Source organism: Sparus aurata, chromosome 22 (assembly GCF_900880675.1).
Source record: "Sparus aurata chromosome 22, fSpaAur1.1, whole genome shotgun sequence".
Lineage (NCBI taxonomy): Eukaryota > Metazoa > Chordata > Actinopteri > Spariformes > Sparidae > Sparus > Sparus aurata.
The window spans coordinates 14,314,214-14,339,910 of NC_044208.1; the positions used below are offsets into that span (position 1 = coordinate 14,314,214).

Below are 25,697 nucleotides of genomic sequence, written 5' to 3' on the forward strand. Positions count from 1 at the left end.
ATGACGTTGATGTACAGCGCATGAAATGAGGTCCTCACAGGAGCAACATATTTCATACTATCCACTAGGGCTGGGACGACGTGTCGACGTAGTCGACATAATTGACGACATAAATTCGTCGACATGAATAATTTGCATCGATGCGTCGTCCCGAACAGGAAGTGGTAGTACCTGCGGAGGCTGAGAATAGCCCCTCTCACACAGAGACGCTGCATTAACGCCGCAGCGGCGGTTCGTCAATTCTCCGCCGTTGGTCATTCACACAGAGCGAAGCACTGCTGGAATAAAGACGAACCACGTGAGACGTGACGGTACACGTCATGATGATGACGTCGGGGTGTTTCCCATGTGTCACCCCTGTCAATCTAAACCCGTGGACCGTTTATAATGTGTAGTGATTGAGAACCCGGCCCCCTTAACATCCTGGATGGTGAAAGAGTTACGTTTTTCGTGCTAAATTACATTATTTCATAATCGCCATCAGTAAACAGGTCGCTACATGACTCTGTCACTTGCAAGGACGGAGGCTGTTTTCTGGGGGAAAGTTCACTGAAGTCTCGGTCGGGAGGGCTGACCATCGCGGTGATTTCTATCAACACAAACACTTGAGTGAGTTAAAGGTTTTTGCCGGTGACAGACTCTGTTTTTCGGGCAGAAATGTGACATGCTAGAGTTGGTAGGACAGGCGGGAGGACAGACGCTGCTCAGCCTACAACTGCAGTATTTTTTTCCTCATTTAAGTTACCAACGACAGTTACAATTACTACATTACTTTTGTTTGGTCATGTAAGGTTAAAATAATCCTTAGATTAGTCGACTAATCGAAAAAATAATCGCTAGATTAATCGTTTAAAAAATAATCGTTTGGGACAGCTCTACTGTCCACACTATATTGTCAACTAGTTACTTGAATCTGTATGGCATTATTCTCTTGGATGAATAAAAAACATAAAAGTAAAAAATGCTAAAATGGGTGTCCATGGGTGTCAATTAGGGCTGCAGCTATCGATTCTTTTTGTAATCGATTAATCTAGCACTTTATCGATCGATTAATCGAGTAATCGGATACTTTTTTTTTTTTTGCGTTTTTAAACAACCAAAACAAATAATGCATAATGAAAATGATGTGGCTGTAAAATGATCAAGCATTTCTCAAAAAAACAGAGGTATTCATTCCAACTCCAACATTTGGCTCCAAAACTAAGCCCATTTATTAAGTGCCAGTGCCAATAATTAAACAACAGTACAGTTAAATCAACTTACTGTAAAACATGTATAACATGTAAAACTGTGAATACAAACTTAAATAGTAAGGGCCATTAGGCCTTGGTTTTGTTTTCTTCATACAACATTACAAAAAAAAGGACTGCACCTTCTGCAAATTACCCACCTGAGAACAAAGAATGAATATAAAATATCTAGCCAAACAGGTACACAATGTGTACAATTTATAAAAAAATAAATGTAAATAAAACAATTATAAATAAATGAATTATAAATAAGACTTTTTCAGTCTTCAGTCCCCAAAGCCATGATAATCACACTAATCCGCCAATCACAAGGAGGCAAATACACTGTGTGGGAAGACTAGGGTACTACCTACTCCACATTATACGTGTCCTCCTGGAACCAAAACTTATCCTGAACTGTCAAGAATCATTTCAAAGTGACACAGACACATTGGATTAGCCGGTGGAAGTGGTGTAATGCACTCAAACAGAGTTTATAATCACAAAACAGCCAATGTAGCACGTAATTCATGATCATGTCTGTATAAAGTGATTTTTATTTTTGCTCTTCTTCGGCGGCTGTTTCAGTGAGTTTTGGGCGCAGAGTGATGAGACGTATACCTTTGAAATTTGTAGAGTCCCAGCTTTCATATGACATGCTGTATGTAGCATTAGCATGAAGTAGCGTAATCGCTAACGCCGATTTTTCGGACATGCGCCATTAGCGTGTTTTTTCTACGTGCTCCTTTAGTTGCTTGGTGTCGGAATTGAGTTTCGATAGGTGAAAATGATTATCATGAGCGTTTAGCCGAGCTTCTTCCCGTTAAGTTGGTGTGCTGCATTAATATGTTGCTACATGGTTAGCATGCTTGCATGTAGGCTATAATGCAACATGCGCAGCTCGGGTTGAAGAGGTTAAAAACATCAAAGCTAAACATCATATCTAGTCAAACCGCATCACGACATCACTACAAATACAGAGTTAAATTGTGCCAGCCAGCTAAATTCAAAATGTATGACGCGCTGGTGTGCTTCCTGAACAACGGCTCGTGTGGAACAATCAGATCCCTGCACGTATAGTGCGCGTCATAGGAATTTAACGAGGCTTCGAGGCAGAGTTTTTGCCTCGAGGAATTTTTATAATCGAGTTAATCGAGTAACTCGATGAATCGTTTCAGCCCTAGTGTCAATATACTTAAGCTGCAGCTTATATAATTAGGTGGCCCATCAAAGTCTATGTGTGGGAAACACTTATGATTGAAGCTTGAAATAGGAAGTCTTGGCCTGGATAACAATTATCAGGAAATCCATAAGCTACACCAGAAACAATAAAAAAAACATGCAGTGTGGAGGCAAAATTGTCATCAGTCAATAGCCAGTTGGAACCAAGATTGACGGTATTGTGCAATTTTTTTGCTTATCTCTCCTGCAAATTTGCTTGTTTTCTTTTTTTTTGTTATGTGGCCATAAACAAGTATTTTCTTTGTCAAGAAATGTGTTTTTCCTTCTCTCGCCTCAAACCAGCACACACAATGTGTTGAAACCGAGGAAACTGTATAAAAAAACTTCCATTTAACTTTTCATTATTTGTGTATGCTTCCAATCCCCCACTAACTCTATCTTGCCGCTCAAACCTCATCCTCTCTTATGTCCTCTGAACCTTCCTTCTTCCTACTTCACCCATCCTTTCTCTTTCACCGATGTCTCCTCCAATGCAAAATAACTCTTGAACGCACCCTCCTTGCACTCTCTTCTCTATATCAGTCCTCCTCCTCCTCCTCCTCCTCTTTCTGATTATCTCCTGGTGTCTCTCTGAGCTCTCTCGCTGATAGAGAGCATGCCTGGTTGACACGCCTGGTAATGAGGCTCTTAATGCAGATGGCCTCTACCGCCCTCTTCTACTCACTTTCTTTCGCACACAAACGCAGCATGCAGAAACACACACACCGTCCCCTCCTCCCCTCCGCAGGAGATCCACAGCACTCCTGGGTTAAACAGTAGCTGGAGACGTTTTGAAGAGGATGAAAGAAAAAAGCATGACGAGCACTAGATTTGTCTCATCTCTCAAGCTACAGTCACCAACAATAAAGAAAAACCCTCGCTCTGCCGACACACACACAAGCAAACAAACCCTACACACGCTCATATGTTCAAATGGGCTACTGATCTTTTTCATGCATCGGAAGAATTGGAGAAACATCTTTGTTATCAAGTGGGACAATTTGACTAATAATAACAGTCTGTATTTTGCATGAATATTTTGACTGTTATTATGCACCATGTTATATTGATTTTGTCCCAGCTGTCAATCCCTGTCCCTGCTGAGGGCATTGTTGTTCATTTTTCATTGTTGACTATGTCACAGCCCTAACACACAAAAGCACATGATTGATCTTTAAAATGGTTGCTTCAAAAAAATACATTATTTTTACTGAATGCAGATTGATGTGGTTTTATCTGTCTGGGTTTGGAGAGATTCATCTGCGACTTCTGCCTGCACAGCGATGCAGTGGATATGAATGTCATTTTGTTTGTGGTGCTCAACACTTTGAAAACAATACATTTAAAGAAATAATCTCATCAATGTGTTTAATGTAGAATCTGTTTGTCAAATGTCATTTTCAATACTTATTCTTAACCATATCACCACACAGAAGAAGGCGAGCATCTACTCGTGGATGTGAGGCTTGTGCTCACGACAGCGCTGGATGTGAACAATGGTGTCCTCTCGGAGGTCAGCCAGTTTAGTTAGCTAGGTTTTCTATCCTCTTGTCCATGAGTAGGTGCATGCTTCCTTCTGCACTATGATACGATAAGCAGGTGTAGTTTGGTAGAAAGTAAACAGTTCCCACATTAAACTGCTTACAACAAGGTCAGGGGATTTTGGTAAAGAGACATTTCTGTTGAGTTTTTTTGGTGCTATAAGTACCACAAGCCGAGTGCTATAAAGATCCATTACATTCAAGATTACAAAAAAAGAAGATAGACATCGTTACGGCAGGTGTAGCCCCGATAATCGACCAGATTATCTGCATCAGCGATTTTTCTGTCAGATTCCCAACAAAATAAACACATTTAAAAATGTACCATGGCTCTAATGCAGCATCCTCGCACACAATGTCCCCACCTACAATAACATCAGATTGGCAACACATCACAATGAATAAACTGTAAACACTGAATAACTTGTAATAACAAGTAACTTGTAACTAAATGTATCAAAAAAATGTAGCGAAGAGGACAGATAAAGCAGCAGAGAAAGGAAATACTCAAGTATGGCCTGAAAATTGTACTTAAGAACGGTACTTAAGTAAATTCATCAGTGGTTGTTCGAAATTTTGACATTTCAACACTTATTTCTCAGTTCTATCTGTAATATTGCTCCCAAATATCGGTTTCAACTCTGCCCGAAAAAAGCCATGTCGGTCGATCCCCTACTTTATAATTAATATCTCCAAAACTAGGCCACTCATACTGAAACAATCTAGATGGATAAACAGCACTGCAGGTAAGAGGAAAAATTACTCTGATTGCGGGGTGAACTGTCTCTTTAAATGTACATTTCTGAAGGTAACAGCTGAGGAAATCTCAGAAGAAAGTACATTTGATGAACAGAACCTGTAGGCCATGTTGTGACTTGTTTCTTTTCAAGGAATACAATGAAGCTGGCCTGTTGGTGGGTTAACTTACAGAAAGTGTGCACACTAAAGCCAACTAACTGCGGGGTTGTAAAGGCACCTCACCTCCTCACCTCACCATGTGCAGTCTACACTATGAGTGTCTCATGCTCTTGAACTATGTGAACAGTAAAAAAGGAGGACTCCCTAGAGGGGTGCACGTAATTTGCGAGAATAAATGACATACTGTGCAAGGTGGGTAATTATTTATTCTGTTGGCTAAGCAGTAACTGTGACAGGGGCCGTTCACATGACATGTATTTGTGTTGTTTAGTACATAGCTACACTTCAGCTATGTCAGGGTCAATCATGCTGAAGTTCAACCGCTTAACTTGATTTATGGGGCTAAAAATAACAACAAATCCAACTAAGACCTGTCTTTCTCTGACCTCTGATCATTCGCCATGTCTCTCCTAACATTTCCTCCTAATTACAATTTAAATCATCTCACGAGCATGCGTTTCTTTTCGTGTGTCACCACTCTCCCGTCACCATGGCTGCTTTCTGTTCATTCAAGAGTGCTTGTTGTAATATTTGAAGGGTTTTTAAAAAAAATAAAATTTCCCCCTCTCTGTTCACAGTATGCGACACAAAAGTAAAGAGAATCCCCTTAGCAAAGTGGAGAGTTTTCAACAAGTGTGAGTGTGAGAAGGTGGGGGTGGGGGTGGGGGGGGGAGTGACATTAGTGAGGAAAGTAACTTGCTTACCAAAAATATCCTTCTTTCCAAATTAGTTAGCTCAGAAGTGCAGCTAGCTAGCTGTTAACTGATTGAGCCCTGAGTGACTGACACCGGGCTCATGTGGGTGTTGTCCTGCGGTAAATGACCCCAAACTGTGCACTGTATTGGTGTATCGATCCGCAGTCTGGTCGGTCGGTCTCTGTGTCTGGACTCACCTCTCTGCTGGGCATGGCAGCATTGCCATAGCAACGCGGTGAGAAGCACGAGCCGCAGTCGCTTCATGTCGTCCTCTCTCGCGCGCGGGTCCGCGTGCAGCTGAACGTCGAAGAGAAGTTTGGCAGAAGTTCACCCAAACTTTCGACAACTCTCTCTCTCTTTCTCTCTCTCTCTCTCTCTCTCTACTCCTCCTCCTCTTCCTCTCCCTCTCTTCTCCCTCCACCCAGGTCGAAACGAGGGGGCAGAGCGGAGGGAGGGAGAAACAGATGGAAAACATATGATATGGATCATTAGAGGCAAACAATGTAGTGTAACATGGTGATAGATAGATAGATAGATAGATAGATAGAACATAATGATAATCATAATAATAATCCTCAGAAATGAATAAAAAAAATATGGACAGTACTCTGCTTAAATTCAATTTTGAGGTACTGCTACTTAATTCATCCACTCCACAACACTTTTCAGCAGTGTTGTGAAAAAGTTCCCCAAATTTATATCTCAGTGAAAAGTAGGCATATGATATCTTGTTTGAAGGCATCCGATTGCAGATAAAAAAATAAAAAAAAATCAACTGAAACAAAAGCAGTATATTGGCTCTGAAGCAGCATGCAATCTGCTAAGTAAGATAACTTATCAAATATCACATAAATGTTGTGGAGTGAAAGATCAGCATTTGCCTCCAAAATGGAGTGGAAATATGAAATAGCAGAAAATATAAATACCGAAATAAAGTATTGACCTTTGTACTCATTAATAGATACCAGCCTCCTAAATACAGATGTTTTTTTATATATATATATATATATATATCAATATACATCCATTATTCCCTGAGAAATTGGTGAAAATGTTGATAAAAGCCCTATCTCGCAACATTAAAGAGAGTGACATTCCTGGAACTGTCCCTTTATCCAGTTCCGCACCCATTGTATACAGCATATACATATAAATAGATGTGGGCCTTAAATTTACTTTTATGAGAATAAGCACATAATCTATTAAAATTATAATAGAGTATTATATTAAGTCAACTATGGCTGTAAAACATGGAATAAAAAAACTTATGTAAAGTAGGCCTACCTGAAATATTGTACAGTAGTTAAATTCATGCATTTCCCACCGCTACGGCAGATAAAATCCTGCCAAATTTTTTGTTTCTTACTTTACATCCTAGGGCTTTTGGGAGCATCCGGCGACCCTGAATTAGACCAGTCTGATTACTTTTTGTCATAGTCCATCGAGCTCATAAGCAGTATTGTAACTGAACTTTCCACATTCACTTGAAGCTGTCTGTGTTTGATGCAAAAATGGTGCTAAAAAACTGTGAAACCATTAGGGTTTTAAAAGCGTACTTCAGTGTGCTGCAGAACTACAGCAGTTTTGGAAAAGGCAAACTTCAGATGCTACAAAGCAACTGAAGTGTTGCATCAGCACAGCTTTGGTTACCGAGAACACAGAAAAAAAGGAGATGAGTTGAAAAGAAACTAAGAGGCGCACAGTTCAGAAGTGAAGCGCAACAGAGTTGGACAGAAGTTTTGGTCCAGTTGTGTCTACAAAAGTAACACAACTGTTCTAGGGCTCCTCCTGCTGCCCTGCACATCTCACCACACTCTGGGGCAAAACTGAAGCAGCTGGGTATGAACGTTCATACAGCTCAGGTACTCATATATATCTATGCATTCATCCATGTGTGTAGATGAGGTTACTAAACACAAAATGTTGTTTGCAGCTTAAAAAAGTTTTTTTAGCATCAATAATGCTGAACATGAACATAGAGTTAATAAAAACCACCATCAGCAGCGTAGTGTATTGGTCAAACTTTTCAGTAGAGCATTGCGATAAGTAAACTGTGGGTTTATATTGTGTTTTATTTAAATAATAATCCGCAAAGGAGGTTATGTTTTCACCCGCATCCATTTGTTTGCTGGTAGGTTGGTTTGTCAGCAGGATTACAGAAAAAAAATACTGCACGGATTTCCACAAAAGTTGGACGGATGGGTCTCACCCCAGAATTGATCCCATTGACATTTGGTGCGGATCTGGAATAAGGGACAGTCTTGGAATTTCTTTCTCACATTTTTAAGATTGCAAGATTTAAAATTTTGTGGGGGGTGTTATGTCGTTTAGTTAATTTCGCAGAAAATAATGCATTGATCTTGATGAATACAATCAGGTGTATTTAGGTTGTTGGTATCAAGGACGGAGTGCAATTTGATCCAAATCTTAGATCCAGTGAACTTGAGGTTATATACAGTCGTGGGTGATGTAAAATTGAAAGTGATACAGGGTTATCAAGTTTAATATTGGATCAGACTTGACTGAATAAAGGGGGACTGTGTGAAAGTGTATTAAACTAAGTTTTAACCTCCACAATATCCCTGAGTGTACTTACCTAACATGCAGGCCATTGCAGCTGTTTACTCCTTCACTGTTGACAACACTGGTATATTATAATGTTACAGCTCACCAACTTGTCAATCACTCACACCTGTGAACTTGTGCTAATGTGTGTGTGTCAGGCTCTGGTTTTTGAGTGTGTGTTGGTGTGAATCTTCTGCATGAGTGTGTTGCTCCCCCTCTAGACCTGCAGACCACCAGAGGCAGGGAGGCTGACTCTGTAGACAGTGAAGCTGAAGATGAGCTCCCATCACTGGGCTCGGATCTCTGGGCAGCCCTGGAGCACCGCCGGGTCTCTGTGGGGCTGGGTGGCATCGCGGCTACACTTGGACTGGACAACAAGGTGAGTCACATCATGGGATTGCTACTAAATATATTGAAGGCCATAAAAAGTATCTGCCAGGATATATGTGTGTGTATGTGTATATATATATACATATATATGTGTGTGTGTGTGTTTGTGTTTGTGTATATATATATGTGTGTGTGTGTGTGTGTGTGTGTGTGTGTGTGTGTGTGTGTGTGTGTATATCCAATAATGGATTAATCACTGTTAAGAATTTTAAATGATTAAAATTTTAAAAAAGGATTGACCATACATCCCAAATGGACACAAATCCATACAAAGAAGTATCTTGTTAAAAAATACAAATAATCAAATGTATCTAAACTAATATGCAATATATTATACATAATGTGAGAAAAGTAATTAAAGTAATTTGTTATTTAGTTGTTGAATATTTACAGACAGGAGCTCTCATCTTCTCATGAAGTCATTATTGTGTGTTATCTAGTTAATTGACTTGTTGTTTGCTTTATCTTTTAACTTTTAACTATTGTAGCCCACTCTGATTTTGCAGCAAACATAGATCATGTGGTAACAAAAAGACTTCCAAATTTCATGATTTATTAATGATGAACTGATAATTGGCTGTTAAAGCAGCTGCTTTAAAATTGCATATATGCATATAGTAAGACCATTGCATCATGCATTATTATAATTAAGTAAAAACTACAGTAAATATCTACCTGCACTAATAAATAAATGTGACAATTATGCATTCAAATACACATAATTAGAAAATAGATACATTTATTTATACAGTCACAGTGTGATTAAAAAGACTTTACTTTGGTAAAAGTGAAAGTCACTCATATGACTATTACTAGCATAAAAGTCTTATTACATTTACTTAAAGTTCCGGCAGTAAATGTACTTAAGTACCAAAAGTACAGTTGTTATTTTTTGTTAATCTCACTGCCATTAAAATTATTCAATTCAAACATGCACCTCTTTGAACCTTATGCAGCATGCAATCTAGTAACTAGTAGCAAAAGTTATCATATAAATGTTATAGAGTAAAAAGTACAACATATGAGTCCATAGCAGAAAATGGAACTTGAGCAAATGTACTCAGTTACATTCAATCACTGCTTTTCATTATTATGTTCTTGATATTGATTTTTTTGTTGTTGCATACAGTCTGCACCTTTAAGGAATTTTGAAAGAACAACAATATAATTGAGAACTTCAGTTATTTGTACCTGAACTTAGTCCTCCTGTGGGAGGAAAATGATGCTGTCATAGTAAATAGGGTGACTGTACAGAAACTATAAACTATAATAAAGTGGTTTTGATCCGCAGGTTCTTTCAGGAGGATGAAGAGATGCTGATTCTGACCCACAGTGACGAATTGAACAGAATCTATGGCGAGCAGAGCCGATCGCCTTATGACAACATCACAAACATTAATAATCCCGGCTGTGATGAGACCAGGAGAAACAGAGCATCTAAGACTGATTATCCCAGTATGAGGGAGAGACCAGCTCCAATTCTAATGGGGTCCACCAGCAGCTCGTGGCAGGAGAGTCCAGCTGTTAAAGAAACCAGAGCTACTGTTATCTCCTCCAGACCCAGTACCATCACCATAACTTCAGCAGTTTCCACTGCAGGCCCACTTTGGTTCAAAAACACCAGAAGTTATGGCAAAGGGAGAGGATCTTCTGAGATGCATGCTGACAAGGCGGTAAGCAACAGTGTGGAAAGTTTCAATCAGAGTGACGAGGCAGGATCCTGCCGGTTGGCCGGGCTGCTGAGAGGGAATATGCAAAAACGGATACTTTTGGAAGATAGAGAGGAGAAAAAGGAAGGAGAGGAAGCTGTGGAGGGGCCTTCTCAGTTCTGTCCCAGCCTTGAAGAAGAGAGAGCAAGGATGAGCCCAGAACTGGCAGCCAGCACTGGCACCACAGATCTGAATCCGTCTGCCACCATCACCGCCTGGGAGGCTGGCTGGAACGTCACAAATGCTATACAGGTCAGAGATCTTTCAAATACTTCCATATTTCATTCCACTTTCATGTTCAATTTAAAGGACAGTTACAAAGGTTTTTTCAGATTAGAAGTTTAAAGCATTCCACTAATGAACTAACATTATCATTGTCGTGTGAAGAAACACAAAAACATCCATGAACTGTGTTGCAGAGATATATAATGTACTTAGCATGCTATCCAGCTAGCTGTGGCCCCCTATTGTCTCATAATACCACTTTGTACTGGCCAGAGGAGACTGTAGTTTCAGCTGGCAGATATACGCCAGCTTTTAGTGTAATAAATGAACAAAATAAACTCACTAAATGTCAAGAAATGTAATGCTTGTACTTCTATTTTCCTTATTAAACAGAAAAAAAAATAGTGTCTTTTCGTTTTACCGAACAAAGAAAGGCGTAACTGTCCCGTAAAACATGCTCCTGCAAACTGCCTCGAAACTCAATGAAACAGTCTTGGTTTGTCTTTCCACAATCAGCGGAATATATAAGAGTATTCCGGCTTTACGCATTGCCCGATTCTCTCTTTTACCTCTTCAGCTTCATTCTCTTTTCCCCGCCTGCTGTGTCTTCCTTCCCCAAAGTCATAGTCAAAGCCAGAGCTGCTGTCAATCACCTCTGTATTGTAAAGAAATGCATTTCCTTGCATTAAAGAATAGGGGTTGTGCTGTGTAGATTTTACATAAATGCGGACACAAAATAAAATTGTGTGGAAACAAGGCAGTATCCCTCTTGATCCTTTTTCGTGATCTTTGTCTTCTTTAACGTAACCCCACATTGCCCCTAATAAGTATATGTAGTTGAAACATGGTATAAGTGATTGCCTAATGAATGTACTGACATGAATCCTTTTCAGCATGTGTCACTCATAGTTATTCAATCTAGCCGTGAAGCACAAATGTTCCCTTTTTTTTACATTTTGAAATAGCTGCTGAACAGCAATCATTTGTTATAAAAGACAATTATTAATGCAGCTGAAAACTTGGAATTAATTGTTTTGTTCAGTTTCAGCACTTTATTTCACTCTTCTCCTTGAAAGTCTCGCTTCTTAACAGTCTCGCCAGAGACAAATCCAAAATGTAAAGCCAACTGTTTAGGCACCAATCTGCACACCGCATTCAATAAGCATTAAACCTGCAGGCTATTCAGTCTACTCCCATTATGTTTCAATATTACCAAACAATGTTTAATGGTACTGCCAGCTCTCCAGTCTACATAATCAAATAAAGCGTGAATGAAATGATTTAAAAAAAAAAACAAAAGCTCTCAGTCATCGCGTGTCCCCGCTGCGGTAACGCTAATAGCTTATTATGCTGTAAACGCTGGGCCGTATTCAACTGCTGTACTCATGTAAATGTGCTCCTTCACTGAATAACTGCAGCGTAATTGAACGGCATCACTGGGTCCGTAAAGAACATTATGACATTAAGGCATCAATACAGTGTACGCATGCATACACACAGTCACACACACACACACACACACACAGACACAGGCGTGCTTACAAATTAAGGCAAACATGTAAACATATTCCTTCAGGAGTTGAGGTGAATTTACATTAAGACTGCTGTGAACACAGGTGTTTTATCATCATTAGTGTTAGTGTTTGTACATAAATACATATACCATACAACACATGATATCTAGTAGATAAACAAGTACTTTACTTTATGTGCTTGGTTTATTAACCTCTCTCTATCTGAGTGGCAGAGGGTCCCAGTTTTCATCAGAGACCAAGAAAGTCTGTCTCTAATGAATCATCTTACTGATTTAAATTGCATATTCAAATCTATGGTTTCTTACTTTTGTATATATATCACTATATTTGAAAACACTAGTGTACTGCACGTTCAAAACATGTTGTTCAGCATTGATCATATGGTAATGTGAGGGGTTTACAGATCCAATCCTCAGCTTCCGGAATTGCTCACAGACTCTTTGGCGCCACTCAGATAAAATCAAACATGTTTGATATTTGCGATTTGAAATCCATTGTACATATCATACATTGCTACTCTCATACAATTTGGACTTTCCAAGAATTTCCAACAACAACCAGTGAGACAGCTGGCATCCAAGGTACTGACAAGAAGAATAAGATACCAGATGCAAAGATGGCACCCATTCATACCAATGAGAATTGCTTGCCGTGCGTGCAAGCCAAATAAACACTTTACTTCCTGATTATGCAGCCCTGTGAATATGCGTAGTAGAGTTTTACAAATATAAAAACGTCATTGAACAAAAATTCATAATAGCAAGAGGCACGTTCGACCTCATTTACAGATCCTATTTAAAGCTTTACAGACGTTTTTTTTCATAATGGTGGTCCTTGGGGAAAATTCTTTTTAAGGAAGCTGGGGAATTTTGGCTGAGTGGCTCCATAATCTATCTCCCTACCTATGCTCTAATAAAACCCTGTGGCTGTTAAGCCATGGTGAACCTCCTAGCCCTCACTAAATTTGCCAAGAACCTGTCAAGTGTGAAGTAGATCGGATGAGCAGTTCTCGAGATATGCACTTGACATCCAGACAGAGAAAGATCTCTTGACAATATGTATAATATTTAATTTATCTGATATTTGTTTAATATGTCCATAATTTGTCTGTGATTTGAATAGTCCCCATTTAATATAAAGCATTTTTTAAACTCTCCTAAAACAGTATCAGCTTCCTCTCTATTAGTCGGGTCGGTTTATGTTTCATAGCTTATCTGTTACCTGCAGCGCACTTTAATCAGGAACCTTTACCAAATGGATTGCTCAGTAATCCGTTTGGTTGCGGTTACAGATAGGTTAAGGTAAGGTCACTATGGGATTGATGATGTTGTTTATTATCAATTGGATGCTTTTGTTTATGTTTATGCTTATTTGTTTCACATAAATACAATAAAAAGGCACATGAGGTAATATGAAAATATAAAAGGTAGGTGCAAGGGTGTGGTACAATCCTGTAATGGCCTTATTCAAAAGCCACAACTGACGGACATGCAAATGGTGAAATACAACCTCCAAGATCATAAACACTATTTAATTACTAGTATTGAAGCATGTAAAGTTAGAATTTAAATGCAGAGTAATTACATTATGAGTATCAGTTCCTCAGAGTGATCCTTATTATTCCAAATCAAATGAGAGCATTTCAAAGTCTCTTTCTGCCAAAGACGATGACACGGAGGAGCTGTTTAAGACTCACAGTGATGGATCACCACGCAGCAGCGATAAAAGATGCAGATGATAATCTGATGTATGAACACCTATCATTGCAGTAATGGCAGATGCATTTGTAAATGGGCGAACAGATGTCTTAATAATGGACAAAAAGAACAGCAGTTTTATCTCCTATCAAGGCTAAAAAGAAAATATGTATTTTCCGGTGGTGGTTTATTGATGCCAATATAACTGACTGTCTGCCAGCTTAATAAAGTTTTTATTAGAGAGCAAATTTGCTGCCAGAAATGCAAAAGCCAGCTCCAGCTCTCAAGGCCCCCGACATGGGAATATTATGAAACTCAGATTTAATTCCAACCTGACTGCTAATGAGGGAGCTCCATTTGTGTGTCATCATTGCAGATTAGAGACGCGGACCTTTTGTTTTCCTGACACTGAGGAAAGCTGGTATCAATTTTACCACCTATGATTATCTGTTTTTAAGCGTCATTTCATCTTAAACTGGGTTGAAAATCTCGAGATCCAAGTTTTTAAATGGTTTTTTTCAAATCCAAACACGAGCCTGCAGGGAAACGCAGAATGTCCCCATTTTGTTTTGGAACGATTGCTGTCAAAAGTTATTTGGTTCAATGTTTTGCCAAATACATCCCAAGATCCTGCAAGACGAGTGAGGCTGAATACATGCTGCAGGTTAGTGCAGTGAAAGGGACATTTTTGCAGTTTTGGTTTCAGCTTTCACACATCAGTTTGTAGATCTCCTCCGTTTATTATCGTCACTCTCATCCCCATTATCTGGAACAAGGAATCATTATCATTACCATTCCTTGGTAGTTAATCTAGTGATTGTTTTCTCAATTAACAGACTAATCATTTGGTTAATAAATTATCAGACACATGCCATAACAATAACAATCTTCAAATTGTTGTTTTGATGACAAGTAGCTAACCGCGTTTCTCTGAAAAAAGACTGTATTATACTTGCATTTTTTTGCACACGAGGTCCAGTTAACTCATAATGAGAAGCGCTACCAGCCCGTAAAAAATACTTGTATTTTTCAACTAGTCCTCATACATTACTGTACCTGATACCAAAACTATTACAAAAAGGTTCAAGACGTTGCACAAACTGACACCTGACTGCTGGAGAGTCAGGATATCAAAGCTGATGTTCTTCATCACGTAGTTAAAGCTGCTGTAAGCATTGTGAAATGGTCATAGCTTCATTTGGTTTAGCCTCAAAACCGACTTGGTTAGGTTAAGGAATGGATCATGGTTTTGGTTTTAAAAAGTGAGCTACGTTAAGGTTATGTTAATTATTGCTACGACCACTATTGGTGGACTATGCTCAACAGAAAGCCTGATTCACAAATCGGAGGTATGGTGTTTAAAAGATGTGGTTATTTTTAAGGAGATTTGAATGAAAGATGCTATCTAGTTGCACGATAGGAGCCTGATCCATACTAGAGACTAAAGGTTGACCATACTCCTTCATAAATCTGTGCTTTGTGTGCCTCACACAGCTCAATGGAATTGCTTTACTGAAGTTTTGACAACTCTTTTAATCAATCAAACTAAGATGACATCTTAAACTTGCTAAACTTGTCTAAAGTCCAAAACCCTGAAATGTTAAAGTTTCTGCCAAGTAGCCTATGACAGACGAAAGCATCAGATTCTCCAAATCTTTCATCATCATGAGCAGCAACAACTGAAAAGACATCTCAGTCCATTTTTTATTGTATCCTTTTATTTGTGTTAAGTCTAAAAGCCGTTTTAATTCATACAGAAATAATTTGTGTAAAAGTTGCGTTTTTACACCGTGAAAGGTTCGGACACATCCTTTTCAGATATTTTTTTTTTATATTTGAACAAACAAGATTTCTTTAAAAAAAAAAAATGTTTTGCTTCCACTTTTTGTAAATGTCAAACCTGTCTTTTCTCTGCCCCATCCTGCTCTACTTCATCCCCTCATGGTGGGAAGTGACATTTCTCCATCACTTTGTCGGCATGGGGGCATGTGCTTGCATTAAATATTGTGCATAACCTGAAGGGCAGCAGTTGAAGTGTCGCACCTGGGCGGTCCAGACGGGAGCAGCGAGCGTGTAATCTTTTATTTTATCACAGCATAGGTCGCCGCTGCCTGGCGTCCAATCTTGAGCGAGCGCAAGGTACGAGCAAAAAAAAGAGCGTGTGTTGCTCTCCCGACATTCCCTGAATAAACAGATATTAAAGGTCTCTCGGGTGTCAGATGGGAGCTGAAAAGAACAATGCTCTTCTGGGATTTTCTTTTTTTCTTTCTTCTTCTTCTTCTCTTATTTGTGATTGGGAGCTTCTTGAGGTTGCGCCCAGAGCAGCCAATGAGGAATTAGCTGGCAGAAACACAGAGAGAAAGAGAGAGAGAGAGAGAGAGAGAGAGGGGGGAGATGAAATCAGATACTTGAGCTCAGATTTCTCTCAGACTGCTTTCATCCCCAGCAGCTCCATTTGAACATCAAAGCTCCATCAGCATATGCCTAACAGACTCCAGTTACAAAATAGTAACTTGAAAGCGGAGAGACTGCGCGCTCGTCTGTTTATGCGTACACAATGTGTGTCTGCTTGTCTGCCTGCGCCGACGATGTGCTGTGATGTGTTTCCACTCGCTGAGTCTCCATGTTCCAACATTCAGAACGCAGCAGCCCCATCAAAGTAGCTCCTTGTCTCCTCTGATCTCCCCCTCGTCCTCCCTTTTCCTCGCGCGAAACCTCCCGCCTGTCTGGCCGTGAGGTCGCGGCCCACTCACTGCTGATGCCCAACTCTCTCGTTCTGTCCCCGTCTACATCTTCTTGTTCAACCTGACCTCTGTCAGTCTTGGGGGCTCTGTTCCGTCACAGTACAGTGTCCAGAGGTGTTCACCTTCACTCTGCTAAACCAGGTGGAGCTGTGCGCCATTTCCTGTGCTTACAACCAAGCATAGCCTGCAAAACAGCAGCAGTTGTCGATTACTGTCGGTGATGCGGTGCCCCCTATGTGCTTGGAGCTACCTTCGAAGTCTGGCTATATTACATATCAAACCTTTAACCAGGACAATTAACAGGACACAACACAAGAGAGTTTTTGAGACAACTCATTAAATCTGGTCTTGGTCTATTCCTCCCCGCCCGTGTTCTGTCTCCCCTTCTCTCTGTTCTCCCTCAGGGTATCTTCGTGTTGGGTTTACCCTTCGCTCTGGTCAGGTCAGGTTACGTGGGTCTCGTTCTGCTGGTTCTGTCGGCCTGGGTCTGCAACCACACAGGCAGGATCCTGGTGGCCTGTCTGTACGAGGATGAACAAAGGTGAGGTTTCAATTAGCCAGCTCCAGTGTCACTTTATAATTACATCGCTTTTATTGCATGAAATCACTTTCGGACTACAGTGACTGATTCACTGGGCAACTCTGGTATGTTTTTTTTTCTGGATGTTGTTGGTACCTAAGTTTGAATTTCTGCAGACGGCGGCCTCCTCTCTGCATTATCAGCAATGGTGACTATCATTACTGACAGCAGAGTTCTCATGTATACATAAAAATAGATAGATTCCCTCTGTTCTATCCAGACTCCTGTGGGGAATCTAATCCAAACAGAGAGTAGAGGGTTTTTAGAGTCCAAATGTGCGCGATTCTGATCGTTGAGCAGTGGTGAGCCTCAGAGTTATACCTCCGCTACAGCCAGAGGGAACGTGAGCATGATAAAACTGTGGTGTTTGTGTTTACTTTTGCCTCGTGGATTCAAATATGTTTAATTGAGCCGTGTTTGATTTTAAAACACATCTCTGGCCCTAAAATACGACGACCAAACATCTCATTGTGCTCACTTAAAACATTTCTTGAGGCGAAGCCGTGCTTTTTGACAAACAATGTGAGCTCAAAGACAGTAGCCTTGAAAAAATGTGAATTTGTGTCATCACATTAAGAAGGTGCTTGCATCTTTTCAGCAGAGGGTCTGGCTCGGTGTCAAGAGTCCGAGTGCGACGCAGCTACCAGGACATCGTGGAGGCCTGCTGCAAAGGGCTGTGGCCACACTGGCCTGGACTGGGCGGCTGGATGGTCAATGTAGCTCAGGTAACACACACACACACACATACACATAAGTACAGTATAAACCAACACACACATTCTATCATCCAAGTTTCTTGGAACAAGTGGCATTAAGATCCCCTCCACACGTGTATAAAAGCATTCATAAAAGTTCTATGGTAATTTAAGAATAATTATCAAATTAAAATCCTTAAAATTAGCACCTTTTCTATCTCCATCATCGAAAATTCCAGAATATATTGATATGAAAATGTTATTGATACGACAAGTTTAACTATTGGACACACCACCGTAAAGACCATTCTCAGCGTATGTGCACTGGTAGCTGTATACTGGACCATCTGTGATGTCACAAATCAAAACTAGGCACTGAAACTGCTTGTTAGGTTTAGGAAAAGGTTTAAAAGGTTAGGTTTGATTCAAAATCACAATGTTACCTCTGTAATTTCAGTTACTAATGTTACTAATGTTACTAATGTTACACTGCACATGTTACCTTCTGTTACGTTTCCCCACTGTTCTGCTCCGTTGCGTTGTGTTGCGTTACTTTACGCTATGTTATGCTATGTGGCGTCACGATACGTGCTTGTTGAACCTGACTGTCCATCCACGTCTTCCTCACCAAACAGACCTTTTGCTCTTCACACTCCTTGTGCTATAATATTAACTATGGCTGCCAGGGAGATTTACACTTTGAGGAATGAATGTGAAAACAGTTTGAAGCTCAAGCGTTCAACTGTGCGGAGCAGAAGAAAAACACATTTCTGGCTGGAGAGCAACTTTAGAATATCGTGGATCATTATCTGTTTGTTTCAGAGAGAATATTGAATCAAACTGAATTGCATTAGAAACCAGTGAACTTACATAATTATTTTGGATTTTTAAAAGGAAAGTGAGTTTTGAGACACCATATTGGAATGCTTGGCTTCGGTGGATTATTTTAGCATTATTCAAAATGTTCTTGACAAACAGGTGAATTGAAATGCCCTCTATTTCTAGTGACAAAAAGAAACACATGAAATAATGTCCTTGTGTGTCTTTCCTCCAGGTGATTGAGCTGCTGATGACCTGCACCCTGTATCTAGTCGTCTCCAGCAGCCTGTTATCTGACAGCCTGACAGGGATGACTGTCCCCAGATCAGTGTGTTCTCTGGTGTCTCTGATGTTCCTGCTGCCCTGTCTGCTGCTGACTGATCTCAGGCCAGTCTCCGCCCTCAGCCTGCTGTGCTCCCTGGCTCACATACTAATCAGGTGACTCGACTGAAAGCGGCATCACAATTGTCCTGACAGAGCAGCGCTGTCAGCTGATTGCTACCAGCTGACAAAACTCACCAATGGTATTAAATCAAGACAGCAGGGCGGTCTTTATAATCTGCTCTCATTCTCAGTCTTGTGATCATTTAGCAGCTGCTGCTGGTTCTGCTGTCTGCTGCCACCTGCTACACACCGGCACCGCTGTTACTGGATGTTTGATTTATCTGTCATGCCAGGTGTCCAGCACGAGACATGGGGAAAGTAGCCTTTCTTTGGTCATCAAGTCATGTTTAAACACACATTCCTTCTCAGTTTATTACCCGATGAGTCAAGATTTAAAGGTGCACTATGTAGTTTTCGGGAAGAAGATTTAATCAGAGGGGAAAGATCTATATTTATGTTTTGTTGATGCCTAAACAAGCCAAATAAACAAACCGACCTTAAAGGACAACACCATTTCATACTGTTTTACTTTGTTTAAACATGGCGGACCCTGCCACCTTTCTTACTTTCACACAGTGTTCTGGGGACCTTATTGTACTCTGAAAACAGCTTGTTTATTCACATATGGAAGAAATGCATATTTCTGAGTTTGTATTATTGCCTCATTAATACTGAAAATCTGAGGAAGACTTTCTTTAAGCATAGAGAAAAATATTCTATCCGGACCTTTCTCTATTTATCCTGAATCTCTTGCTGTTGGTGGGATTAGTTTGGGATCACTCTCAAGAACAGAGGTCGAATAACCAAACAGAGGCAACCTTGTCTTGCTAACACATAATATACCATATTTAACTGTTTCTGTGATTTTGAGTATTTTTACTACATGTGAATTTATCTTTAATTCTATTAGAAAAGTTCCTTGTAAAGGGTCGCCTATAATGCAACATGTTTTCTATCATGTTGCATCAGAGTTTATACATTGTATTTGTGTGATTTATAACAGGAGACAGAAGGACCAGTTTAAATGCATTAACTTCACGTGTAATACTTAGTAGTAAAGAAATATGTGAAAAAACCTTATTATGCTAATTCGCTTCAACTTTCACTCTTAACTTTATCTGTAATAATCAAATAAACACACCAGGTTTATGTATAACTCTTCAGTTAAATTAATCAGACAAACTTTATTTAAACTTTATTTATTCACATGATGAAAAAACTGTATTAAAAGTGACACTTGAAACTTATGTCATACAATTTGATGGAAGATTTGCACACACATCAGTCATTTGTCTTCTGTTGCTTTGAATGATCTGTGGTTGCTTGGCAGTAATTTGGGTCAGAGTTATTTATTTATTAAAAAAGAATGTTAGCTGAATGTACATTAAAATTACATATTACAGATACTATGCATCTCGTCAGGAAAAAAAAAAGAAGATTCCTGTCTTCTGATCATTGCAACATCAACTTTTGAGCCAAAACATTTTTTCAGCTGACTCGCTTTGCTTGTTTAGCTTAGGCAGTTGGAGGATGTTCTCAAACACTTACAGGAACAAATAATCCTTCTAATTATCTGAGAATATTAAAAACAGACAAATTTGGAGATGCATGGCTTTCTTTGGACAGGACCGAATTTATCGCCCTGAGTACCTGAGTGGGCCGTCCTGTGTGAATAAAAGTTGAACAAATGACAAATGACAGGATTATTATTAGATTCACTGTCGATCATTATCTTGTACCATTTTCTCCTCCCCCGTCAGCCTGTTGGTCATGCTGTACTGTCTGAGCCGAGCCAGCAGCTGGTCCTGGTCCTCTTTGTCGTTGTCTGCCGACCCGGAGGACTTCCTCGTCTCTGTGGGCGTCATCATCTTCTCCTACACCTCGCAGATCTTCCTCCCTCCTCTGGAGGGCAGCATGGAGGACCGAGGGCAGTTTAATGCCATGCTGGGGTGGACTCATGGTGCTGCCTGCATCATGAAAACTATGTTTTCCTTACTGGTTAGCGACACAGAAAATTTCCTCTAATTTCAGTGACATGTGTAGAGTTGATAGGATCTCTTGTCTGAGTTGCTGATGGGCCTGAAAGAAACTTAGGAGCCTGTTTTTTGTTGCCAAATTGAAATAGCTATTTTCTCATTAAACAATATCCCCAAAAAATCGAGATGGAGATGAAATTGGCTCACGACATCTGGCGTACGACAGCAAGTCCAATGAAAGGAGGGGAGAAGGGACAGACAATTGGCGTGATTGATTGACCGACTGCTTTGATTGCTTCCTCCATTAGGCCGTGTTGACCTGGGGGACGGGGATCAGCGAGGTCATCACGGACAACCTGCCCTCTGACCTCCGACCGCTCGTCAACCTGTGTCTCCTGGCTAAAGCCCTGCTGTCCTACCCTCTGCCATTCTACTCCGCTGCTGAAATACTGCAAACATGCCTGCTTGGAGGTGAACGCTACTGACAGTATTTCTATATTCAAACCACTGACCTTGCCCAATGTATTGCCCCATGGATGAAAGAGTTCCTCCCGGACATCCGTCAAAAAATAGTAGTTTGTAGCCATCAGAGGTGTGTTGGTTGGAGGATAAATCCACCCAGAAATGAAAATTGAGATGCTGTCTACTCACCCTCGTGCTGATGGGAAGTTGGTTGGCTCCATACAGCTTGTCTGGTATAATCCAAGCTTGCCTTGAGATCCCAGGTTGATTTGAAAAGATAATATCTACACCATGTGTGTGGTCGAGGTCATGCACCAGCTTTAAAAAGGTGTAAAAAACAATGTATTCAAATCGGTTTGGGTTCCTGGAGCTTCTGGAGACTTGGATTAGACAGAACAGATTTTTATTGTCATTGTTTCCGAAACAACAAAACACAGGACAACTAAGACAGACTAGCTGTATGGAGCCATATCGAGTGTCTTTTTTTCTGGTTGTTTCAGTTTACGTTTCAAAACAAGTCCCCATCTACCAGCAACATAGATAGATAGATAGATAGAATTACTTTAATGATCCCAGAATGGGAAATTATTTTTTTACAGCAGTAGTGGGTCCGCAAATAAAACACTTTGTACATAACATAAATAGAAGGCAATATATACATAGTGTATATATACAGTGCACAGTGTGCTATAAACAATAAACAATAATCATATATACAACAAAACAAAATATGCAAAATATACTATAAAAATAATAATATATACAACAAAACAGTAGAGAGACCAGAGTTCTCTGTCAGGCAGAGGTGAGAGAGTTGTTGTGATGGCTTGTGGCAGGAAAGATTTCCTGTATCTATTGCTACGACAGCGAAGCTGAAGCAGCCTTCCGGAGAAGGTGCTCCGCTGTCTGACCAGTGTGAGTTGGAGAGGGTGGAGAGGATTATCCATGATGGATAACAGTTTTTTCAGTGTCCTCCTCTCCACCACAGCCTCCAGAGTGTCCTGTTTGCAGCCAATCACAGAGCCAGCCTTCCTGATCAGTTTGTTGAGTCTGTTGGTGTCGCTGGCTACAATGCTGCTTCCCCAACAAACCACAGCAAAGAAAAGTACACTGGCCACCACAGACTGATAAAAGATCTCCAACATCTTGCTGCACACGTTGAAGGATCTCAGCTTCCTCAGGAAGTAAAGTCTGCTCACCCCCTTCTTGTACACAGCTTCAGTGTTAGATCTCCAGTCCAGTCTGTGGTTGATGGTAACACCCAGGTACTTGTAATCCTCCACCGCCTCCACATCCTTTCCCAGAATGCGCATTGGTTGGAAAGCCGTCTTCCTCGTCTTCCTAAAATCTATCACCATCTCTCTGGTCTTGCTGATGTTCAGCCGCAGGTGATTCTGTCCAGTCCACTCCACAAAGTTGTCTACCAGTGCCCTGTACTCCTCCTCCTGTCCCTCACTTATACACCCAACAACAGCCGAGTCGTCAGAAAATGTTTGCAGGTGACACGACCCGGTGTTGTACTGAAAGTCAGTGGTGTATAAGGTGAACAGGAAAGGACACAGCACAGTCCCCTGTGGAGCTCCTGTATCACTAACCACCGCATCAGACAGAACACTGCCCATACGGACAAGCTGTGGCCTGCCTGTCAGGTAGTCAGTAATCCAGGAGATCATTGTGTCGTCTACACCCATCACCCGCAGCTTCTCCCCCAGTAGTAGTGGCTGAATGGTGTTAAAAGCACTAGAGAAATCAAAGAATGTGATTCTCACAGTGCCTCCTCCACCATCCAGGTGCGAATGAGCTCGTTGCAGCAAGTAGATGACAGCATCATCAACTCCCAAGTGGGGCTGGTAAGCAAATTGCAGAGGGTCTAGCAGGGCTCTCACCTGCGGCCTCAGGTTGGCCAAAACCAGTCTCTCCAGCACCTTCATGACGTAAGATGTGAGGGTCACTGGTCGATAGTCATTGAGGTCTGATGGTGTCGACTTCTTTGGAACAGGAACCAGGCAGGACATAGAACATAGTTCCCTGTGAAGCTCCAGAAATGTTTTGCGGTCCTTTAAGACTGTATACATTACAGCGAGGTATCGTAACGGTGGACGTGAGTGGCTGTCCCAGCCAAGGCCTGGAGGAGCAGGCCTGTGGAGGTTTGTCCATTGAAATCCCCTTGATGGTGAATAAAAACAGCACTGAAGAAAGCGAATCACTGACATTTTTATTCTTTTGTACTGCCACAGTTTCCCTTGAGCGTGATTCGTGATTATTCCATGGGGTCATCAGTAGTAAACTGTGGTTAGACTGAGCTGCATCTCAGCTGTTATTTCAGTGAACATTAAAGTCTCACTGAAACAGAATATGAGCCTCCAGTTACTCTCTATTACAAGCTTGATTAGCCCACAGATCTCTGCCTCTGTTACGTTCTCGCATCCACCTTCGAGCCTTCGTAAACTACCATAATTGTGGCTCTACAAACAGTCATTATTAAAGGTGAGCAGTGAAGCCATTTGTTTTGCAAGCATATGTTTTGACAAACTAAGCATTTCGTTAAGGAAAACATCTGCCGGATACTTAATTACAGGACGCTAATTGTGTTTTTACGCTGTGAGCAGTATGATCAACAAGTTCTCCTAATTTTAAGATTTTAGCTATTAGATAACTGAGGCTTTCTCACTAGAGCCATCATTAAGACAGTTCACAGCAGACAACATATGAAATATACACCACTATACTAGTAACACTAACACACAAACCAATATATACTCCAAGAGAACATAAGAGAGAATGTAAATTTAGCCGCTAAAACAATTTATATATATACAAATAATAAATTGAATCTATGGGAGGCACCAAAAATCAAGACAATAGAAAAATGGCATTACATATGACATGAAACCATGAACATTATGTCGAAAAATGTTACCTATTGAACCTAAAAACAAGCACATGCCATTTGTTTCCCTTCTTGAGCTGAGTGATCAGGGAAACTGTTGACTGTCAACACATGTGTCACCATGTCTGAACTTTCCATAATTATTGACTGTCAACAGCCGTGAACTCATCAGTTTACAATACTTGTGTGATGTGATGTCGTCTGATGATGAATACTTTTGCCAGGGAGATAAACAAAAAAGAAGATGACATAAGTGTTGTAAAGGTCCGCCCCCCCCCCCAAGTCCTGCATGTCCGTCAACTCTTAATTCCCTGGTGCTTGTAATCCCTCGTTCAAATGACGTCATACTGTAAATAAGGAAATTTGCAGTTTTGAAGCTGGAGGCTGACGACGCCTCCACACAGATGAAACTGGAAAACAATGACTCACAACTGAGTAATCTATAAACAAAAATTGCTTGCAGGTCAAAACAAATGGTGTACCCTTTTCAACCTCTCTGCTTCGATTCCTCCTACAGACGCTGTGGTGTCATCCTACTCCAAACACAGAGGTGTGTCCAGCCCGGCCCTGTTGGTCCGCGGCGCCCTGCTGATGACATCATACCTCCTGGCTCTGCTAGTCCCCAGGTTCTCCCTGTTGATGGGTTTGACAGGCAGTGTGACCGGGGCGGCCATGACACTCATACTGCCGTGCCTGTTTCACCTCAGACTGCAGTGGGGCCGCCTCGCTGTGAGGGAGCGGCTGATAGATGTGTGTATTCTCAGTCTGGGGGTCGTCTGCAGCGTGTCTGGGTTGATTTGCTCAGTGAAAAGGCTGGTGGAGGGACTGTAGGAGGGGAATGGCGGATGGATGGACAGGTCATTCAGGTCAGTTTGTAGAAAATGACAGCTGCGAGCCCCCCTCTCACCCTTAAAACTTTCCTTGGAGAACTTTCACCGAGTCTGCAATCCTCTCAGCTCTCTTGAGCATTTTAAGCATGTTTCAGCTCATTGTTTTGGCTGCTTTCACTGAAAAAGCTCTATAAATACACTGTACAGTATTTTCCCAGCACCAAACAGCAGAGCGAAAAAGTTAGCCAAGTCGATTAGAGCATGGTGAACATAGGAAAAGTTTATTTCTGCTCCCTCCACGTGGCCAAACATTGTTGATTGCAAGTATAAACATACTTGCATAAAATATATGTACATATATATGTGACATAAAGGCGAGACTCAAAACTCTACTATCTTTCTCCAGAAAGTTAAGTATTGTTGCTTTGAATAGTGTGGTAATTGTTCCTACCGTGAGGTGTAGATAGGTAAAAACATGTAGTGTTGTTTATTTTCTGCCATAGCATTAATGATAGCATTTACTTTTAAAAGAACAAGGCAACCATTTGAAGCAGCTCATCTTCACCAGAGAAAGTACAGCTGTGGTGGTCTT

General features: G+C 40.8%; 1 protein-coding gene and 1 pseudogene across 9 annotated transcripts in view; one reads left to right on the forward strand and one right to left on the reverse strand.

The window, feature by feature from the left end:
- lama2 (laminin, alpha 2) overlaps positions 1-5,941 on the reverse strand; it is a 226,251-nt gene extending 220,310 nt beyond the window's left edge. For 7 of the 9 annotated variants that reach the window (XM_030404447.1, XM_030404445.1, XM_030404444.1 and 4 more), the window contains exon 1: positions 5,802-5,941. In XM_030404447.1, coding sequence (XP_030260307.1) covers positions 5,802-5,868 — 67 coding nt within the window. In that variant the 5' untranslated portion in view covers positions 5,869-5,941. The remainder of the gene's footprint in view (positions 1-5,801) is intronic. The other 2 variants (XM_030404448.1, XM_030404446.1) reach the window with 1 other exon arrangement.
- Positions 5,942-8,398: 2,457 nt separating this feature from the next.
- Positions 8,399-25,209, forward strand: LOC115574409 (vesicular inhibitory amino acid transporter-like; annotated as a pseudogene).
- Positions 25,210-25,697: the final 488 nt, after the last annotated feature.